Here is an 18,335-nt window from a genome sequence, read left to right as displayed (position 1 = left end):
CCTCTCTCGTCTGGAATTGGAAATCTTCATCAATTTCGCCTCCAATTTCCACCCTGCCCTCACTTTCACCTGGTCTATCTCGGACTCCTCCCTTCCCTTCCTCAACATTTGTTTCCATTTCTGAAGCTAGACTGGCCACTAATATCCATTACAAACCCACTGACGCCCACAGCTGCCTGGACTATACATCCTCACACCCCACTTCCTGTAAAGACTCCATCCCATTCTCCCAGTTCCTTCATCTCCATCACATATATTCAGATGAAGCCAACTTCGACAAGGGAGCCTCCGAGATGTCCACCTTCTTCCTCAACCGAGGATTCCCCAGCTCCGTTGTCGACAGGGCCCTCAACCAGTCCGACTCATCTACCGCACGTCCGCCCTCATCCCTTCTCTTCCCTGCCACAACAGCGATAGGGTTCCCCTTATCCTCACCTACCATCCCACCAGAATTCACACCCAGAAGATCATCAGACACCATTTCTGCCACCTCCAGCAGGATGCCACCACCAGGCACATACTCCCCTCCCCTCCCTTGTCCACCTTCCACAGGGACCGTTCCCTCCGGGACACCCTGGTCCACATTTCCTTCACCCCCAACACCTCCCCACAGCCCTACGGCACCTTCCCCTGTAATCCTGTTGTTCCCCTGTTGCAAAAGTGCAACACCTGCCCATTTACCTCCTCCCTCCCCACTATCCAAGGGCTGTTAACTCTGTTTTCTCCTTCACAGATGCTGCCAGACCTGCTGAGCTTTTCCAGCAACTTTGTTTTTGTTCTTTGGATGTCAGTTGGAATAAAGCCTGTTCAACGCATAGTTGCCCAGCCTCTGTCTTTCTGAAACACTCTTGTTGCAACTTCAGTGTGAAATTTGATTGCCTTCTTGAACAGAATGTCTGAAAGACTTTGATAGTGTGTGTTTCCTGAATAACCTGCCTACCAAGACCCAAAATCTAGTGACCCAAGCGTGCCAGAACATCCGATAGCCAGCCAGCTAAACATTCCAAAATCTCATTCTTCTCTATTCAAGAGTTAAACCTTTTTGGTCAAAATGTTTTTTTTCTACAAAACTGAACCATTACATAAAGAAATCAGTTTCATCTCCTTTACCTGGAGTACATGTTGTTTTGGTTTGTTTAAGAGGGGTAAACATTTATATTTTCATATCTCAAACTGTATGCCAACCAATTTTGCAACTTTGTTAGAGTAATGTTAGTATAAATAAATAATATTTAAAGGAATCTGGTTGATTGATCTTCCTATAAAAGAAAGATCACGATTGGCCAGACCAGGAACTGGGTAAAACAATTACATTTATATTGTGGTCTGTGGTGAATGGGACCAGAAGCAGTGCATTTCTCCCATCTCAGTCAGAATAATGACCAAAAATTGTTCTTTTTCATTTCCTTGGCAGTGCCAGTGATTAGATAAAAAAGAAACTCACCACTTCCCGAAGAAATCAGTCCAATAAAATATTGAGTCACATGTTTCTCATAGATCAGTTTATGCAAAAGAAAATAAAACTAGAATATATCTTGAAAACTAAGTGTGTAAACATAAACCAGTATTTTCTTTTGATCAGATGTGACAGTTACCTTATACCTTGCAACACTTCATAAGGCTTTTAATATCGACAAAGCTTAGAGGCTTTTAAAAGAACATGAACAATGAACAGTCAGCAGTGTTTGGCTCTTTTGTTATTGATATTGAATTTCTTTTTCAATATATTTACATCACACACGTTGAATTTTTTTTTCATGCGTCACCTTCAGAAATCCTCTGATATTCATTTTCAAATAACCGATCCTTTAAACTCATGTCACTTTAAGCTTCTACATCTAAAGCTGAAATAGTGTGATTGACATTTCTACTTTATAAAACAAATTCCTTACGGATGCTCTGCCAGGCTTTCATATCCTCCCAAACTCTCAGCAAGGGCAAACAGCTGAAAGGAAAACAGTACAGCATTAAAAAAAAGTTTATTCTATTCAATCCCATCCCCGCCTCGATTCAGTGTATGTATACTGTCCTCTCCTGGGAAAAAAGATTTTCTCTATTTACACAAATTCAAATTGATGATAAGAAAGTGTTGAGAATTTTTTCACTACCATAAAGGTACGTAATTTAAATCTTCAATTAAGACCATATTTTTCCAAAGAGGCAAAATGTTCTGTGCAAATGCGGTACTGAACCATGCAGCCCAAAAAGGTCCAAGGCACAGTCTGAACTAGATTTACTAATCTCATCCAAGTGAGCAGTAAGAAAAGGCATTGCTTTTAGCATGGAACAAACAAAAATGAAGGAAAGCAAAAAAAGGTATAACGGCAACTGAATATTCCTCGCGATTGTAGAACAAAGGGTTCTTTGAAGTGTCTATTTAATTTTCAAAATTTCTGCTCTCACTGAATAATGATGGGATCCACCCATCCACCCCACCAGCCTCCACAATATTTCTAGTACCTCTGTTGTGCTGCCACTACCAAACCTACCTTCCACCTACCTTTGAACATTCAAATGCAACTGGTCCCACCACAACAGGAATCCCTTTGCAAGTCACTCCCAACACCCTTCAGGAACAGCACCTCATCTTTCAATTAGGCACTTTACAGCCTTCCAATCTCAACATTGAATTTTAAGTCAGTCACAGTTTTTAGACATGTTAATAATAACTTGGCTATTCCATTCACATGTCTTACAGGTCTATCATCTGTTTTATTATGTACCATTATCATCTCCTGTGCTATGCATTCATCATCCCATCAGACATTCACGTTCTCCTACCTTCCATTTCATTGATTTATATTAAAACTTTTCTTCCCCCTCCCCCATTTTTTTCCTGCCTCTGTTTCAGAATCAGAATTGTTACAGAGGTCACCATTCAGCCCATCAAGCTCAAAAGGTACTTTACATCAGAAACATTTTGATTGCTGAACAAATTATGAATGAATATATAGAGCAATAGAGAGAAACATCTGCTTCCATAGAATATCTTGCAGGCAATGACTTTATTTCATCAGTCCCACCATCCTGTAGATACACACTAAAAGAAAGGTACCCATTGTATGGAGACTACATTTATAGAATGCATATAATTTCACAAGCTTAACTATATCAGTTACACAAGTGACTATCTGGTGATTTCAGTCCCTGTAAGTAGTTTTATCTGACACCCGGGATTGTGAGGCCTTCTCCTTAGTTTCTTCCTATTATCTGCAGTGAATTTTGTTTAAATAATCAATCTGGACAAGGCTGTCCTTCAGCCAGGGGATGGGACATATTCATAAATAACTGTCTAGTTTCCAAGCAATCACCAGGCTTCAAATTGTGAATTAATGGGACAGTTCCATCAACCCTAACCTTTTAGTTTGCATTTTTGATCCATGAAAGCGATTTTTCCCCTCCCATTATACCTGTGCAGGAGTCTGTCTTATCCTGTTTGTGAATGAATGCGTGTTAGGAGCAAGAGGGTTGTAGTTTACTACTGCATAGCAGCTCAGTGGATGAGCAGTTGCTTTGTCATTTGTCGAAAGAATAAAACTGTTCTTAATAAAAAGAAGTTTATTAAAAGAAACCTAGTAGAAATGTCTTTTGTCCTAGGTAACAGTAAGAGAAATAAATTGACGATTTGGGTCATTAAATGAAACATTTATACTTTTGGTACAGCCTATGTAGCAACGAGGCCTGATTATTCCTCCCAGAGTTATAACACTAGCTTGAAGTGCAATGCCTGAGCATTTCTACAATTTTCTGTTTTTATTGCTGAAAATTCCATGTCTCAGCAGGTCGTGAGGGGATCATTTTGAGGCCAACTGTGATACCCCACTATAAAAACCAACTGCTTCTTGTAACAAAGTCACTTAGGTTACTGCAATAACAACTTTGTTATTTTTCCTCACAAGAAGGAAACGTTCACATCTTAAAAAGACAGTTGAACAGCTCATTTAGTTTGGCTCAGCAGTGCAATGGAGAAACAGAAGTGAACATAAAGCTCATTAATTTCAGAAGAGCCTTCACCAGGCATTAACAAGAAGGAATTTCAAAAGTACTCACTTTTAAGTTTTTAAGGAATGTTATGGCATGTTCCAAATCTCCTTTAATTACGAAAGCTATCATACCCGAACTTCCGGTGCACTGTTGCTTCGTCAGATTGTATTGTGGATGAGAAGGGAGACCTGAAAAGCACATATGTAAAAAAAAGTGTAAAGGAACACAACCCATTAAAACTCAGATAGAGACATTTTACCACTTCAATTTAGTTCAAAACCACACTGGAACCAAATATCGTCTGGGAGTGGATTGCTATGAAGTTTTCCACATTTAAGTAGATCAAGGATTATAAGGAAAGAGCAGGCAAGCAGGCAAGCAGACGCTAGGAATGTTGGATCAGCTATAATCCTACTTAATGGTAGAGCAAGCTCAAGGGGGTGAATGGCCTTTTCCTGTTCCTCTTCCTTACACGCTTATTCTCCAGTGGGGCAGCTCACAATCACAAAATACAAATAAGGCAGTGTTAAGAAAAGTGGTTTTCCAGTTATGGCTGTCATTTCCACTTCAGGTTTACTGACTTGAAGAGATTTGGTGGATAAATTGTTCACATATAGCACAATTAGAATTAGAATCATAGAATTCCCAGAGTGTGGAAACAGGCCATTCAGCCCAACAAGTCCATACCAACCCTCCTAAGAGCATTCCACCCAAACCCATCCCGCTACCCTATCCTTGTAACCTGCATTTCCCATGGCTAATGCACCTAACCTACACATCCCTCACTATTGATTGGGTCCTGATCTTTTATCACTGTCCCAGGATGATCTTAGATGAAAAGATAGCCCCTTGCTTTTTACCCACTTTCAATCACAATACCATCTTGAAGCCCTCTGTCCTCACTTCCAACAATAAAACACCAGGACCTCAAAGATCTTTTGGCAAGTACAGTTAAACCTTGATCAGCTACCTTACAACGTCCCTTCCTTCCATTGATCCACTGGATGAAATATGTTTCAAAAAGATGTTCCTTGCCTTTGCCCCAAACTCAACCTTCTCTAGGTGGTCTCTGACCCTGGTTATGTTCTGTTTGATTGGATAGTCAGAGCCCGTCCTACTGATCCCTTGATCCTTTTCACACTAAACAACCAACTGCACAAATTCCCCTCCCAGTTCCTAGTTCAACTCACTCTTCAGGTGTTGTACTCTCCTTTAAATGTGCAATCATTACAACTCTCAAAATTAATCCTTGACCCCACTTTCCTTGGAAAGTGCTGACAAAATTCCAGTCCACCTCTAACCTCTGAACTTGTCCCCTCCTAAACGCACAATCTTCTTTTCTGGAACTCTCTGAATCCTTCCTTTCAAGTTTCTACACCACGGTCAGTCGTAGTTCTGAAACAGTCCTTGGTGAAGTCACTAAAAACCCGCTGTGTCAGTCGATGTGGTAAATGTAAACTATCCCTCCATTTCCTTAGGATTGGAGGGTGTTTCAGTATTAGCATTTAAAAATCAGAAATGCTAACAAAAAAAAAACAAAAATAGTTAATTGAGGATTTATGAAGCATCTCCTGACCCTTTGAGACCTATCTGCAGCCTTTCTCCTCCAACACATCTCCATTGTTTTATAAACCAAAAGAACCATGGACGCTGTAAATCAGAAACCTCAGAAGGGTCACCAGACCCGAAATGTTAACTCTGATTTCTCTTCACAGATGCTGCCAGACCTGCTGAGCTTTTCCAGCAACTTCTGCTTTTGTTCCACTGTTTTACACTGGCTACATTTGGTCAAGCTAAGTGAATGGGCAAATGCATGACTGATCCAATTTAAGAGATAAATGGGAGATTATCCACTTTGGTAGCAACAACAGGAAGACAGATTATTATCTGAATAGCTATAAATTGAGAGATGGAATGTGCAATGAGACCTGGCTGTCTTTGTATAGCAGTCACTGAAGGGAAGCTTGCAGGTACAACAAGCAATAAAGCCGGCAAATGGTATATTGGCCTTCATAGTGACAACAGTAATGATGGCTTGCACAACCACACCTAAAATACTGCACGCAGTTTTGGTCTCCTCATTTGAGAAGAGATATTCTTGCTAGATAGGGAGTGCAGCGAAGCTTTACCAAACAGATTCCTGGGATGGCAGGATTGACATAGGGGGAGACTGAATTGGTTAGAATGATAAGTCACTGGAATTTAAAAATGGGGGTGGGATGGGATCTCATGGAAATCTAAAAAATTCTAACAGGACTAGACAGAATGGATGTAGGAAGGATGCTCCAATGGCAAGGCAGTCTAGAACCAGGAGTCAGTCTAAGGATATGGGCTAAATCACTTAGTACTGAGATGAGGAGAAATTTCTTCACCTAGAGAGGGGTGAGCCTGTGGAATTGGCTATTACAGAAAAGCAGTCAAGGCCAAAACATTGTTATGTCAAGGAGTTGGATATAGAACTTTGTGGCTAAAGGAATCAAAGGGATAAAGGGAAAAAGCAGGAATACGCTACTGAGTTGGATGAACAGCCATGATCATTATAAATAGCGGAGGAGGCTCCAAGGGCCAAAGACCTATTCCTGCTCTTATTTTCTATGTTTCTATTTAGATAAGAACTGAGCAAATTATCATTTGCAATGTCTCCTTATTAATATCACAATTACTTATGGAGTCCAACCAGGTTTTCCTTGGTTATATCCTGTATCTCATCTACGTTCTTCCCCACAGCACTGTATTCTTTAAAAAATGTATGCCGATGGCTTTGTATTCCAGGAACTGTCTTACCAGAGGCCGCTTTTGGTCTCTATAATTGGAGACAGTACGCCAAATATCCACTAGAGCAGTCCCTGGGAAACAGACTGATTAGAAGGGATGTTTTATTGAAATGCAAGAATATTCTTAAGGCGCCTCATCGGGTTCTGGGGACAGAGTTTGTTTTCTCTCATTGTGATATTGAAATTATAAGGGTAGAATCTTTCATAACAACATAAGTAAGAAAGAAATAGGTATAGGCCATCTGGTCTGCCGAGCCTGTTCCACCATTCAATAAGCACATGGCTGATTTTTTCATGGACTCAGCTCCACTTACCTGCCCACTCCCCTATCTATTTATTGTTGCATTAAAAACATTCAACAACATAGCCTCAACTGTTTCCCTGGGTAGGGAAATTACAGATTTGCAACCCTTTGGGAGAAGAGGTTCCTCTTCAACTCAGTCTTAAATCTGCTCCCCCTTATTTTGACGCTATGCCCCCTAGTTCTAGTTTCACCCGCCAACGGAAACAACCTCCCTGCCTCTATCTATTCCCTTCATAATTTATACGTTTACCCCTCATTCTTCTAAACTCTAGTGAGTATAGTCCCGGTCTATTCAATGTCTCCTCATAAGCCAAGCCGCTCAACTCCAGAATCAACCTAGTGAACCTACTGTGCACTTCCTCCAATGCCAGTACATCCCTTCTCAAGTAAGGAGACCAAAACTGTACGCAATAAAAGGGCCAGCCACTTACAACTGAGACTAAGTTCTTTGAGTACTTTGACTACTACAAATCTTTGCAATTGCCTAACCCAGAGAGTTGTCAATGCTCCATCGAATACATTTAAAATTTTGAGACAGATAGATTGTTGGTCTCTGGGAAAAAAAATAAATCAGGAAATATAGATGTTAAACCTTTAAAAGATATGATTATGTTTCTAATGCACAGCAGTGTAAGAGATGTACAAGACATATAATGTGATTTCGTTTAGCACAAGACCTGTGTAGATGCAGAACAACCTTCAAAAAAGAAAAGCATTGGTGTTACTGTCAGGACTGGTTAATGCCTTATGTATTGCATAACTATCACAGAGGTTAAGAGAACAAAAAAAAAGGTAGCAGGAAAGAAAATGGAGTTAGGCAGATGATTAGACATTACCACAGAATGATAGAATAGGCTCGAGAAACCACATTGTTTGTGCATGTTTTATTTCTCATGTCCTAATGACACCCAAATCTACTTCACCATTGCCTCTCTTGACTACTGCTTCTGAATTATCACTTAATTACCAACATTAACAGAACATTCCTCCAATTAAGTATTACATACTCTGAAGACTGACCATTTCCTTTAATCTTTGCTCCAAATTCCATTCCTGGCTCCATTCCTCTCCCTAGCTGCTTTGAGATTAAGCAAGTTTGTATGCAACCTTGGTATCATACTTGATCCAGAGATAAACTTGATCCAGTATCTGTACCAAGACCCTCCACTTCCACAGTCAGAACCTCACCTGGCTTCACCCATCTACAACTCAACTGCTGCTAACTGACAGGAGCGTGCTGCAACTCGGCAATGTAAATTAGAATAGAAATGCAGACCTGCATTTCAAAGGCAAAAACACGGAGGAGATGAAAACCAAAGGAAGGGAACTCCTTCACTTTGTTTCTACCTATCAGGTAGAAAGTATGACATCACAGGAAAACCGGTAGGTGATCTGTAGCTTTTTCTTCTGCATTGATTTTGATTGGCCAAGCAGACTCACCTTGACCTCCAGACTTTCTGATTTTTCCATTTGTAGCCATGCCATAAACTACTATGCCACTACGCTTTGAATTTCTCAGTCTAAACTCTTGCTCTCTTTCATCCTCAAATAAACACTCTTTAAATTTCAACTGTTTGGATAAGCTTTTGGTGTTCCACCCAAACATTTAGCTGTGTCAAATGTTGTTTATCATGCCCCGCTGAAGCGCCTTAGAAAGTTATAATAGGGATGCTTCTTAAAATGTTGAAGTGTTCAATATTTAGGATTTCCTTGCCACCCTGTGGTAGCAAGAACTTTGGTCGGATTAGACCAATGCAGAGACTGAACAGGAAGGGCTAAATTAAATTTGATCATTCAGTAGAAACTTGTGAAGGTGCAAGAAATTAGGCAAGTATTCTTCCAGATCTCAGATGAAATTTAAAACAAAACAATCTAATCTTAAACTAGAAGTAGCAAATGTTGGAAAATTTTCAATAATAAAAATTCAGGAATGCTTTGAATTTATCAAGAGCAGATTACAGTAAACTAATAGACAAAACCTGCACACAATCTCTTGCCACTGATGATAACACTTGTTATCATAACCTTTCGAACATATACCAAGTTTGAATATTTACTTCTTGAGGTCTCAATAAAAACTACAAATCTCATGTTTCATAACTGGCAAGCATTATCATGAACTCTGCACACAGATCAGATGTGTATTCTCCATACATCAGTGTATGGAAAAATCAAAAAGGATCATTTTCTCAGTTTCAAATCCATCCGCTTTTGCTTGTCTCTTTCCAGTTGGGATTCTTTTCATTCACTGAGCTGCCAAATTCACTAGCTAATTCACGATAATTCTTCAATCAGTTGTTTAACCAAATGAAAATTGTTTAAAATGGCCACTATCTGCCTGGAAATAAAATCAAACAAATGTACCTAGTTTGCATTCTCAATCACACATATTTGTTGAAATCATTGTATAAGATTAAGACAACTCTTTAAAAACTAGAACAGGGTAGAAGCTGGCATACAAATATCCCCTTTTATACCAAAATGCTTTAATATCAATAATATGTAGTCCAAACACCACTCACTTGAAAGCAGAGCCACTTGAGAAACAAACCACAGCCACGAGTAGGGTATCAAAAATACCAGAATCTCAAATATAATCCCTGATACAACAGCACTTTGCAAACATACTTGATTACAAACTGCAAATCAAGTTGTAAGACTTGAAAAGAATGTTTAGCTAGCTTACATTCTGTAAATGCGCCAAACAAAGGAGGTATATTTAAATCAAAAATTAAACACAATTCAACCTCCTACCAAGGTAAACTCTTGATTCAAGTGTAAATCCCAGTCTCTAGATTTAGCTAAATTTTAACTTCAAGAATAACATTACAGTTGTCCTTAAGCCAGAGTTGGAGTAGAAAGGAGCTGATTTCATAATTTATTATCCTGGTGATCTCTGCTGTATGCATGGATGTCAGAAGGAGCTCACTTCAGGTTTAATTTTAATGACCAGTGTGTCAGTGTAAGCCACAAATACTTAGTCAGGACCTCATGAAAGTAGCCACTTCTGCAAGGCCAAGAGCTAGGTTTCAGCCAGAAATCAGCAATCACAGAAGAAACTCAGAGGAGAGTTGCAGGGCAAAATGATGGAAGTGTGCATATGGGCATCTAAAAAAAGGCTTTTGGGTATTCATATCTTTATAAGCATGTTGTAATGTTTAGTTCTTTAGTTTTTAACACACCAATTTTGTGACCTCATTGTGATTCCTACTCTACTACTAGATTATCTTTGGAGAATTCTTGTGTACAGCAATTAATATTGTAAGCTTGGCTACACAGGCACAGATGTATCTCAAAGCCTATGTTAGAAAACGAGAAAGGATCAAAAAAGATGGCACTTTAAATCATGTCATGACGAAAGCTAGACTATTATTCTAGTTTCACTACTCCACAAGTCGCAACATAGTTTTCCCTGTTCCCAAAGTGGCCAACTAAATACCTCATCTGCAACAGGTTTAAACTAAAATATCTATCAACTGAATTTATTAAACCAATAATTGTGTTTATGATTAAAACAAAATTATTCAAATGAAGATGCACTAATTAGTGCAAGCTTAACAACAGCACTGTATCTTCTACATGGGAACCCTGCAGCCTTCAGGACTCAATATCAAGTTAAATTTTAGATCCTGAATATCACCTTCTATGTCCTTTACCCACCCTCACACCTCAGGCCATTCCTAGTTACCATCAGTTCCGAATAAAGGTCACTGGATGTGAAACTCTGTTTTCTCTCCACAGATGCTGTTACCTACATTGTCCAGCATTGAACTAAGCTACAAGATGAGCAAATTACCAGCTTCAATTTCTTGAGTATGGCTGTTCCATCAATAGAAACATGAAAATTGTCTCATCTGCAACTATAGCTTAGTTCCAACTGCTACTTGGCAATTTCTGCTGGGAACGCAAACGCAAGTAGTTGTTAGATAAAGATCAACTTGAGCTTATTTGCGATTTCCTCATATTGAAAAGTAATATGCCAATATGCGCCAGGTAAGAATTTCTGCAGGGGGTCACTGACATGGCATCTAGTTCTCATGGAACTGTGCCTTGGCATGACTTAGCATCTCAGAAAGGTTGACGCTGAAGGAGAACAAAAAGCAGTTATTATTTAATGAAATGTGGTCAAAATCATAAGGTTTACAGGTGCAAGAAAGCTTACTTTAAAAAAAAAACACAAATAATTGTGCAAAGTAAGTTTAACCAAAAGAAAAACTCCTTTTGTCCATCTTCTGGAACTTGTGCCACATCCCTAACGTCTTCAGTATTAATTTACATTTTGAAACTTATTTATCAATTTCACTAATAAAAATCTGAAGTGTAGTGTATTGTAGTATATGGGAAAAATGCTACACAGCTTCAGCACAATTCACAGCAATGGCAATACATTCAACAATTATAAAGATGTTGGCCATACCGTACGAAGTGTAAGGCTACATTAGTTATTGGAATGAGATATGCACAGGAGCTCTCAGCGCTGTAAATTTAAGAAAAGAAACACAGTATCCAAGAAATAAGTTCCATCTGACCAGGTTGTTAAATTGATCCAATTACAGACAGCAATGAGATAGCTATTACATTACAAAGACCCTGCAAGAATAACTGTCAGTTTACTTCACATTTGTAATAGAAATCATATCTGAACCACTGACCTGGGAAAAGAACTTTTTCTACTCGAGGATCCGCCTCCAAAAACTGGGCTACAACCAATGCATTCTTGAAGTGTTGTTTCATTCGAAGGGCCAAAGTCTTCAACCCACGATTACACATGTAGCAGTCAAATGGAGATGGAACTGCACCAATAGCTATAAACACAATTTTTTAAAATTGAAATATGATCTTACAACATTAGGTAATATTAACCATTTGCACTTCAGTAATGTACTTGAATCATAGGTATTCAAGGGCAGCGCAGTGGCTCAGTGGTTAGCACTGCTGCCTCACAGGAATTCAAATTCGATTTCGCCCTCGGGCAACTGTCTGTGTGGAGTTTGCACATTCTCCCCATGTCTGCGTGGGTTTTCTCCTGATGCCCTGGTTTCCTCCCAGTCGAAGATATGCAGGCTAGGTGGATTAGCCATGGGAAATGCAGGATTACAGCGATAGGGTAGGGGGGACAGAATGCTCTTTGGAGGGTCAGTGTGGACTTGATGGGCCAAATAGTCTGCTTCCACACTGTAGGGATTCTATGTGAAATGCACCTATAACATTCCTAATGCACAGCTTTTTCTTCATCCCTTATCCTAAAGGGATCAGAACTACACAATGTAAGCAAGTTGAGTTTGAACTCAGGTCCTATATGAATGTAGTATTATCACCATGCTTTTATTCTATTCCTTTCCAAAATGAACCCTCATACTCTATTGCCCTCCTTATGGGCATATAAGCAGTTTTGTGGATAATGTTACTCCTTTTAATAATGAACGCATTTTTACTCCCAAATTTCCTTCCAAACTTTAATTTCTTATCTTTCAAGGAATAACTAGCCTCCTTATTCGCTTCATCAAAAATGAACCACCTTGCACTTTAAGATACCAAATTCCATTTACCTGTATAGTGCAAATATGTTTATCTTTGTGTCTTCCTATATTGTGCAAGCTATAATGCCGATTTCATAGTACCTTCAAATTTTACACCATAGTCCTTCACAATATATCAAGTATTTTTCTACATTGGGAGCAGTCCAACCACATGACTGAACAGGTTTTTCATTTCCTTGTTGTTCTCATCAGAGAAGAGAAAACAGAGGCAAAGAAGCCACTCATTATCTCAAGTATTGCCAAGGTTCTTTCACAAGGATCTTCCAATCCGGTGACCTTTGCCAGGTAGGAGAATGATGGCAGTTGCATGGGAATATGCCACCTACAAGTTCTCCCAGTCACAAACTATCCTGACTTGGAACCAACTCATAATTCTTCCAGCATTGCCATCTTAAAGACCTGTACCTACCTCCCTTTCCAAAGCACCATGGACATCGCTATACCACAATTGTTCAAGGAGGCAGCATAACAGCAGCTTAGAAGGCAATTACAGGGCATTTGTTCGGTGATTAGCAATAAATGCTGTCTTTGCCTCTGTTGATGAACAAATGCCCCCTGTAAAAATGTAACAGAAAAATGGCACCTCGTTGACCTTGGGAATTAACCTGGGAATCTATTTTGGGAACCTTAAAACAGTAAAGCTAGGATACATAGTGAAAAGGCAAGCTAAAACACCCAACCTGAACTTACAACAGGTAGAATTGTTGATTTATCGAGGAAACTGTTAATCTTTCTGGTTAAAATAAAAAGTAGATTACTACCTACAAAGCAAATGGAAACAGCTACAAAAACCTCAGCTACAACAATCCCAGAGTTTACATTGTCTGTATCAATCTGAATTCCAGGCTGCAATCATGCACAAATATTTTCATAACTTGTTAAAAAAAATCCCAAGATGGAATCAATCCTCAGATCAATGGAGTATGGCCGACAGCAAACTAGCGCCCAAAAATATTTAGCGACATGCTAAATAGGGGAAGCTTTAGTTTAGTTTAGTAGATACATTGTAGAATTCCAACAGAGAGAACAAAATACCTTCACATAGAGTCATATAGCACAGAAATAGACTCTTTGGTACAACTCGTCCATGTCAACCGGTATCCCAAACTGAACTAGTCCCATTTGCCTGCATTTGGCCCATATCCCTTTAAACATTTCCTATTCATGTACCTACCCAAATGTCTTTTAAATGTTGCTAATGTACCTGCATTTACCTCCACCTCTGGCGGCTCAGTCCATACACGCACCACCCTCTGTGTGAGCAAGTCCCAATCCATCCAGCCTCTCCTTATAAAACAAACCCTCCATTCCTAGCAACTTTTTTTCTGCGATTTTAATTTTTAAAATACTCTTCTTATAGCAGGATGACCAGAGTTGCATGCTGTATTCTAAACGTTTCCTCACCAATGTCTTGTACAGCCTCAACATGATGTCCCAACTCCTATACTCAAAGTCTGACCAACAAAGGCAAGTGTGTCAAACACCTTCTTCATTACCTTGTCTACCCGCAACGCCACTTTAAAGGAACAATGAATTTGCATCCCTAGGTCCCTCTGTTCAACACCACGCCCCAGGGCCCTACCATTAACTGTGCAAGTCCTGCCCTGGTTTGCCTTACCGTAACGCAATACTTTGCATTTACCTAAATTCATCTGCCACTCCTCAGCCCATCTGATCAAGGTCCTGCTGTACTGAGATAATCCTCTTCACTGTCCACCGTACCACCAATTTTGGTGCGATCCACAAACTTACTAATCATGCCACCTATACTCTCATCCAAATCATTTACAAAACATGACAAACAAACAGTGGACATAGAACCAATTCTTGCGGCACACTCGTGGTCACAGGCCTCCGGTCCAATTAATAACCCTCTACTATCAACCTCTGTTTTCTACCATCAAGCCAATTTTGTGTCCGATTGGCACTCTCTCCCTGGATCTCATGTGATCTAACCTTACTAACCCAGCCTACCATACAGGACTTTGCTAATGACCTTGAAACATCTACCACTCTGCCTTCATCTATCTTCTTGGTAACTTCTTCAAAAAACTCAGTCAAATTTGTGAGATGATCTCCCAGATACATGGCCATACTGACTATCCCTAACTGTCCTTCCCTTTCAAAATTCATGTAAACCCTATCTCTCAGTAACCCCTCCAACAACTTAGCCACCATTGACATCAGGCTCACTGGTCTATAGCTCCCTGGCTTTCCCTGCAGACTTTTTTTAAACAATGGCAAAACATTAGCCACCCTCCAGTCTCCTGGCACCTCACCCACGGCTGTCGATAATACAAATATCATTGCAAGGTGCCTTGCAATTTCTTCCCTAGCTTCCCACAATATTCAGGAATACACTCAGCAGGTCTCAGGGATTTATCTACCTTTATGCATCTTAAGACCTCCAGCACCTCCTTTTCTGTAATGTGGACTCTTTTCAAGACATCACTGTTTCTCCAGCTTCCCTAGCTTCCATGTCTTTCTCCACAGTAAATGCTGAGGTGAAATATTTGTTTAGTATCTCACCCATCTCCTGTGGTTCCACACATAGATGGCCTTCGGTTGTTGACTTGCTCGCCGATCTGGCTTGTTCTCATTCGAATGAGAACAAGAACAAGCCAGCTCATCAAGCAAGTGAACAACCTCACCCACAACCTGAGCTACAGATCTTTGCCAAAACTTTAAACATAGCTTGCCTTGTTGATCCTTATGGGATCCTGTTCTCTCCCTACTTACTCTTTTGCCCTTAATGTACTTGTAGAATCTCTTAGGATTCTCCTTAACTCTATTTGCCAAAGCTACCTCGTGTCCCCTTTTCGCACCCCAGATTTCCCTCTTAAGTATACTCCCATTTCCCCATACTCCTCCAGGGATTCACTTGATCCCAGCTGTCTGTATCTGGCATATGCCTCCTTTTCTTTGACTGGTGCCTCAGTATCTCTAGTCATCCAGTGTTCCCTTAAACTTCCAGCCTTGCGCTTCATGTTAATAGAAATACTGTCTCTGAACTCTCATCATCTCATTTTTGAAAGCCTCCCACAAGCCAGACATCCCTTTACCTGTGAACGGCTTCCCCCAATTAACTTGGACGTTCCTGTCCAACACCAAAGTTGGCCTTCCTCCAATTTAGAACTAACTTTTAGATCAGATCTACCTTTTTCTATAACTATTTTAAAACTAGCAGAATTATGATCACTGGTCCCAAAGTGCTCCGCAACTAACACCTCAATCTCTTGCTCTGGCATATTTCCCAAAAGAAGGTTGAGTTTTGCTCCTTCTCTGGTAGGTACATCCACAAACTGCATATGAAAATGTTCTTGAACACACTTAACAAATTCCTCTCCATCCAAACTGTTGACACTATGGCAGTCCCAGTCTATGTTAAAATCCCCTACCATTACAACCCTATAATTCTTGCAGCTTTCTGAAATTTCCCTACATATTTGCTCCTCAATTTCCTGCTGACTACTTTTTGGGGGGTGGGGGTGGGGCTACAGTACAATCCCATCAAGCTGATCATCCCCTTCTCATTTCTCAGTTTCATCCAAAGAACTTCATTTGACGATTCCTTAAGAATATCCTCTAAGTACAGCTGTAATGTTGCCCCAATCAAAAACGTCATTTCCTATTGTCCCTTTCCTCACTTTCTATCCTTCCTATAACATCTATACTCCAAAACATTAAGCTGCTAGTTCGCCCCTCCCTCAGCCAAGTTTCTTTAATAGCTACGATATCCCAGTCTCAAGATCCCATCCATGCCCTGAGTTCATTTGCCCTACCTGTCAGATCCCTTGCATTGGAATATAGGCAGTTCAATTCAATCTCACTAGAAAATCTTACAAATTAGGAACCCTACCCGTACTGCAGTATGAAGAGGTCAACTGACCTTTTAAGTACGGATTGTAAGAGGTTTTAATTATTTTGATACTTCTATTATATTGGGAACAGAATCTGTGCAAGATCATACTTATCAAATACTATTTTGTAAAGATACACTCAGGTTGGAGTCCTTACACAGCAAGCATCAGCCTTAGCTATTTTAATGGTAATGAAAAATAAGCAATTTAATGGAGAACAAGTAAACCTGTTCCACCAGAGGAAACGCTTTAGACCTAGATTTATCTTCCATTTTTAGCTCCATCAAATTATATCATACCCCCTCACTTGCATGGGAGCAAACAACATAGGTATTGATTTCTTCAGCCTTGGAATCTTAAATAATTCTCCAAAAGGCTAAGTCTCACCATCTAGATTAGAGAGAGAGATGATAAAAGAAAATATTTCCTTAGATTCAGTTGGCATATTAAAATCCAGATTATCGCCTCTTTTATCTGATGGCAATCAATCATTCTAGATCCTGGCCAAATTTCTTACATGTTAACTGGATAAATCCAAAACTGGTTTTGTTAAAGGGTAGGCTTTTGCACACAAGAATGGTAAAAATTTCACATCTACACAGATATCACATTCATATCAACAAGTATGTAAATTTTTAAAGTCACCAAAAGAAAAAAACTCTACTTCTAAATTACTCGTAGTTTTAACTCCACCTTGCCAAAATGACACATTGTATTTCACAGTAGAACAATTCTTCCATAGAAAAGAAGTGCAGCAGTCAAGCTCAGTAATGCTATGGAACTGTTAACATACTGTCATATAACATACTGTTCAGAGATCTGTAAGTCATTACCATTTTGCAAGAATTTCAGCTTCTCATGGAGGTCATCACGATTCATTGAAGCCAATCCCATGACTACATCACTGTGACCTGGAAATTTAAGAAGTTAATTTTTGTTTCTGGTACTATACAAACATGCACAGAGATACTTGAAAAAATTTCAAAATGAAGGTTCACGGGCAGATTTTTCAAAACTTAAACAACTGCCTGGATCTCCTGAACTAGCAAAGTAATACCTACTTGTCACAGTGATGTGAAGGTGCCGGAGCTTCAGATGAAGGAGCAGTGCTCAGAAAGCTTGTGATTTCAAATAAACCTGTTGTACTATAACCTGGTGTTGAGTGACTTCTGTATTTGTCACCAAGACATGGGAACACCAAAATCTCCTGCAAGCTACACACTAACTTGATTCGGAACTTCAATTATTGTTCCTTTATCATAGGCCAAAATTCTAGTATTCCCTCCACAATTACATTGTGGGGTACATATACCACATTATGCGTGATGGTTCCAGGTAGCAACACACACATCTTTTCTGATGCCATTTAGGAATGGGTAACAAATGCTGCTCAAGCCAGTAACACATCCAGCGAAATAATAAACTACCGCTTTTTTTCCCAAAACTTAGATCTATTTAGGAGAAATGCTGGGCTAGTCAATTGGATTGAGAAAAAGTCACAAGTATTTGGAAAGGGAATTCAGAATTTTGCAAGGGCTGTATAATAGCAGCAAGGTGCAGTGCACAATTGGCAAGTGGAGAAATGGGACACAGACTACTTCAGAGCTTGAAGAATTGGGAAGCATGGATGTGTGGACTAGAATACTTAGATTTGAGATTGAATGCATGGAGAAATAAAAGATAACTATAAACAGAAATTGAAAGAAAATAAAATTGGAACAGGTACTCAGGAACAAGAACAAAATACATGGGGTGAATCAGATGTGTGGAAAGATGACAGCAGATTTAAAAATTGCTTCTTAAAAAAAAAACAAGAGTACAGATGTGTGACAAGAAAAGGGTTTACAAACAATTTAGGGTGAAGGGGGCTGGC

The 18,335-nt window shown here is 39.6% G+C and overlaps 1 protein-coding gene across 2 annotated transcripts in view; it reads right to left on the bottom strand.

Moving 5' to 3' along the window:
- Positions 1-18,335, bottom strand: part of LOC109922452 (cystathionine gamma-lyase) — a 45,853-nt gene that overhangs the window by 6,706 nt on the left and 20,812 nt on the right. For both annotated transcript variants that reach the window (XM_020522505.2, XM_048602030.1), the window contains 4 exons: positions 17,296-17,373; positions 11,715-11,867; positions 4,051-4,172; positions 1,893-1,945 (listed from right to left, as the gene is read on the bottom strand). In XM_020522505.2, the coding sequence (XP_020378094.1) occupies positions 1,893-1,945; positions 4,051-4,172; positions 11,715-11,867; positions 17,296-17,373 (406 nt within the window). The remainder of the gene's footprint in view (positions 1-1,892; positions 1,946-4,050; positions 4,173-11,714; positions 11,868-17,295; positions 17,374-18,335) is intronic.

This window comes from Rhincodon typus, chromosome 10, assembly GCF_021869965.1.
Source record: "Rhincodon typus isolate 14 chromosome 10, sRhiTyp1.1, whole genome shotgun sequence".
Taxonomy (NCBI): domain Eukaryota; kingdom Metazoa; phylum Chordata; class Chondrichthyes; order Orectolobiformes; family Rhincodontidae; genus Rhincodon; species Rhincodon typus.
Note: the sequence above shows the minus strand (reverse complement) of the source record. Positions and strands in the feature narration are given on the sequence as shown.